Source organism: Poecilia latipinna, unplaced genomic scaffold (genome assembly GCF_001443285.1).
Source record: "Poecilia latipinna isolate Pla-1442-1.1 unplaced genomic scaffold, P_latipinna-1.0 Scaffold6306, whole genome shotgun sequence".
Lineage (NCBI taxonomy): Eukaryota > Metazoa > Chordata > Actinopteri > Cyprinodontiformes > Poeciliidae > Poecilia > Poecilia latipinna.
In genome coordinates, this window is record NW_015118922.1 from 1 (window position 1) to 4,057 (window position 4,057).

The window sequence follows — 4,057 nt, forward strand, 5'->3', positions numbered from 1 at the left end:
TAGTCCTGTGACTCCGTAGCCAAAGTCATGAAGAGATCAGGGAGAACAGACACCAAGCTGGTGGCCCAGATTAAAAGAATCAGCAGCCGTGTTTTTTTAACTGTGCAGATCTGAGCGTGACGGAGGGGCATCCAGATGGCGATGTAGCACTCCACTGCCATGCAGGCCAGGTTCAGCGGGGTGTTTTCAGTAGTGAAGATAGCAATCAGTATAAAGAAGTAACAAACAGTCATCGGCATCCAGAAGAAGATGTAGCTAATGATGAAAAGTGCGACAGTCAGCGTTACTTGGATCATGTCATTGATCACCAAGTGAACAAACAGGATGTACCGGGGATTTGTGTTGAAGATCTAAAGAAAGACAAAACAGAGCACATGTTTTAGCAGTGACAATGATAGAAGTAAAAAAAAAAAGAAAAACATATGTGGAATGATGGACCAAATAAGATATTAGGTTTGATGTAACCAGCCACTTGTTCTACGCTTTGATTCCTTCAGAGGGTTTAGGTTCTCAAGTATTAAGAAACAATTGTTTTCTGGAGGAGAAGACTTTGTTGGAGTTTTAAATTTTACGCAATTGCCAATATTAGACCATGATATGTGTAATGCCCCAGTTTGACGCTACGAAGCTTAACAGAATTTGCGTACACTCTAAGGAACTATCCCCCACATTGAAGAGTGAAGTGCCAATCCGAAAGAGGCACCTGTTATGTTAGTTCAATATGGAAGCCTGGCCAACACAGACTGAACGGCTTTGTTCACTTCCTCAGCTGTCAGCAATAACAGGCAGACTATAATAATAAATGCGAGGAATCAAAGTCAATCAGAGAAAGTCCAGACTGAGCTCTGAAGCAAGATTATAATCGAACTGAATTTCTCAGGAAGGCAATGCAGGCAAGGTTGTATGCAATATATTGGAATATTTATTGATAAATAGTGTGGCATTGTTAATTTTAATTAAAACTAAAACATTACTGGTTCACTAATAAAAAATAAAGGGATCGACATTGGTTTTAAAAAATTATTTGTATTTAAAATTCTCAGATGTCAGAAATACTTATCTCGCTGTGTGCATGCAGTAATTGCATCTTTGCTGCATGTAGGTAAAAATTAACTTTCTAGGTCTGGAGATAAAAAAATGTTCTGTTGTTTTAAAAGGTTACATGATTTTATACAAACTATTGTTAGCTTTTGTGTTATAATTCTAACTTTTATTTGCTGTATTTCTTCAACTTATGCCTAAATTGCTCATTTCCTCTTTTGTTTCATTTTCTTTGCTTCATTTTAGGAGTAGTATTACTTAAAATCTACTTTTTTGAGGTTTACATCATGTTATGTTATTTCCTAATCAAAAACATACCTGGAATGTTGTCTTATTTTTTTTTCATGCATATATGAGAAATCCCTTAATTTTCCTTGGCAGCCATTAAGCTGTGCAAAGCGCTTGGGTGGACCAAACGCCGCCTTTTCCAGTTTTCCACTTACTCAGCCCAAAAAAGCACCACTACCCTACAATTCCCTCACTTAGCTCCTTCAGACTAGCGAGTGGCAAGTAGCAAACACTTTGTGGAATTGTGCATCTGCTAAGCTCATTATACAAGCTAAGTTAAAAGGTTAGTAAAGGGCAGATGTGATGACTTCCTGAAAGCAGAGTTTGATAAAGGAGTTTTTAAAGAGACAGAGGCCCAATTTTAAGGCATTAAAACACAAAGTCAAATTTCTTAAGTTATGTTTGATATGTGGCAATTTTATAACAACCAAAGGAAATGACTTCATTTTGCAATAAATCGGCACTACGTCCCTGCAAAATATGTAATAATTACTAAAATAGTGTTCACATAAGCTTGTTATTAATCATTATGTATCTCAGGATGGAATGATCTGTATTGCAAGCCACAATTTCCTAATTTGTACATATAAAAACCATGTCCTTATTCTTCCATGTCAGATTTATGTTCTACTTTGTGTTGTTCTGTCACATAAAATCACAACAAAATACATTGACGTTTGTGGCTATAATATTAGAAAATGTGAACAAATAAAATTGGTGAGTACTTTGTAACACAATACATTTCATTGTCTTCTGCTTCAATTTTAATGTAAAAATCCTGGCCAAATCAGGATGACTAGCAGAAAATCTTAACACTAAAATTTGTTTTCCATTTGATTCTTCAATCAGTCATACAATAAATGTATGACTCATTACAATGTCTGACCTGGTGTTTAGAGAAGGTATAAATGAGTCCTGCATTGATGTAGTTGATGAAGATACTGAGGGCCACAACAATGAGGTTCTTAATCAAAGCCTTGGAGAAAGAATCTCCATATTGTATAGCCACTGTCACATTGGCAGCAGACACATTCATTTCTTTAGATCTGTAAAAGAGGAAAGTAGAAAGAGATACACAGAATTACTGTAACTTTATCAAATTTTATTTACATAGCACATTTACAAAAGTGACCAAAGTGCTTTAATAATTACAACTTCATAAATATAAAATAAAATATAACCAAGTTTGATGAAAAATGTGATGACAAAATTGGCAGTAAAATACTAATAAATTCACAATACAAATAAAATCCAAGACATGCGTAATTTGAGTTGCAGCAATTTCCCAAACACTACATACAAACACATACACACTGCTTACATACATAGGAAGTACATCAGTACATGTGTACTGATGTACTTCCTTTTTTAACTGCAGTTGAAGCCCAGTGAAAATAAATATGTTTTCAGTCTCAACTTTCACTGCCACAGTGAAAGCTCAGTCATCTCTAGTCTTTAACCTAACTTTAGGGACAGACAACAAAAGCTGGTTGGCTGATCTCTGGGCTCTGGGTGAGACGTAGGTGAAAAGTTGTGTTTAAACTACAAACACTTAAAACAATAAATAAAAGCTTAAATTTAACCTGAAAGACAACATGGAGCCAGTGAAGGGTGCATAAAATAGGGATAATAGATTCATGCCTCCTTCTTTAGAATGACTGCTATGCTTCTCATGTTCATAATAGATAGGTATCTAAATATTCTATTCTCTATAAATCATAAGATTACTCAAGGATTTTGGATGCTTAGAATATTTTATGTTGTATTTTTGCACAGACATCAGTACCACAAATGAGGCTGTTCTTTGTTTCTGCAGTTTTATAGTTAATTGTTCAGTTTCTGCCATGTTGTAAATCACATCACGTTTGTATCCAGACCACACTTGAAGCCTTATTTTTCTACACATCAGTGATTTTTTAAGAAATATGCAATTGTTTAGGTCACTGTATAACCTTCATTAAAAGATTTAACAATCACAAGACCTTGTTAAAGTTGTGCAATGTCTGATACCAAAGTAACAACTCATTAAGTCTTTCACTCAACATTTTACTGACATTACTGTGAAATGAATATTTACATATTGAGCCTGTCATGTACGACAAAAGGTAAATTTCAGTGTGAACTCTTAAGCTCAGAATCATTAAACTATAATACATTATAAGTTGCATTATATTATAATATGAGTTAAAGAAGAGGAAGAAAAACACATTAAATCCAGAAACACACTTAAGTAGAATTTTGCAGTTTGCAACCATTGTGTGAAACAAAAACAGACATTTACAGCAGACAGTAAAAGTTGCAGATGTATTTAATATCAAATAGAATCACTAACCTCAAGTTCAGGATCCCCACATTGGATTTTTTTTTTCTTTCTTCACTTGTTCCTCACTTAGGACGGACACAATATATTAAGTAAAGATAAAATATATTAAGTAATTCATTTAGCTCTTAAAGGTTTACTGTTGTTGTTTCCCTCCTCTTTAACTATTTTTTTGCAGTTGTTTTAATGCCAAATTTTCATACGGGATCTACTTGACAGATTCAAATAAGACTAAAACTGACATTTCACTCTTTATATAGTTTGGACAGCATCAGTCTAAGGGCTCATGGGTGTGGCCGTGCATACGTAGAAATTAGCAATCCACTTGGATTGCTGTTGTGTTGGACCAGTGCCACAGCTAACAGTTGGAGGAAACCAGCCCTCAAGGCCTGGATTTCAACACCCCTT

At 34.9% G+C, this 4,057-nt stretch overlaps 1 protein-coding gene across 1 annotated transcript; it reads right to left on the minus strand.

The window, feature by feature from the left end:
• Positions 1 to 8: 8 nt before the first annotated feature.
• LOC106943870 (probable G-protein coupled receptor 21) lies at positions 9 to 2,365 on the minus strand (the record flags this gene model as incomplete). The annotated part of the gene is made up of 2 exons (XM_015027158.1): positions 2,216 to 2,365; positions 9 to 350 (listed from the first exon to the last, which is right to left on the minus strand). Coding segments are annotated over exons 1-2 (492 nt in total), but the record flags the coding sequence as incomplete, so codon positions are not given.
• Between the last annotated feature and the right edge of the window lie 1,692 nt (positions 2,366 to 4,057).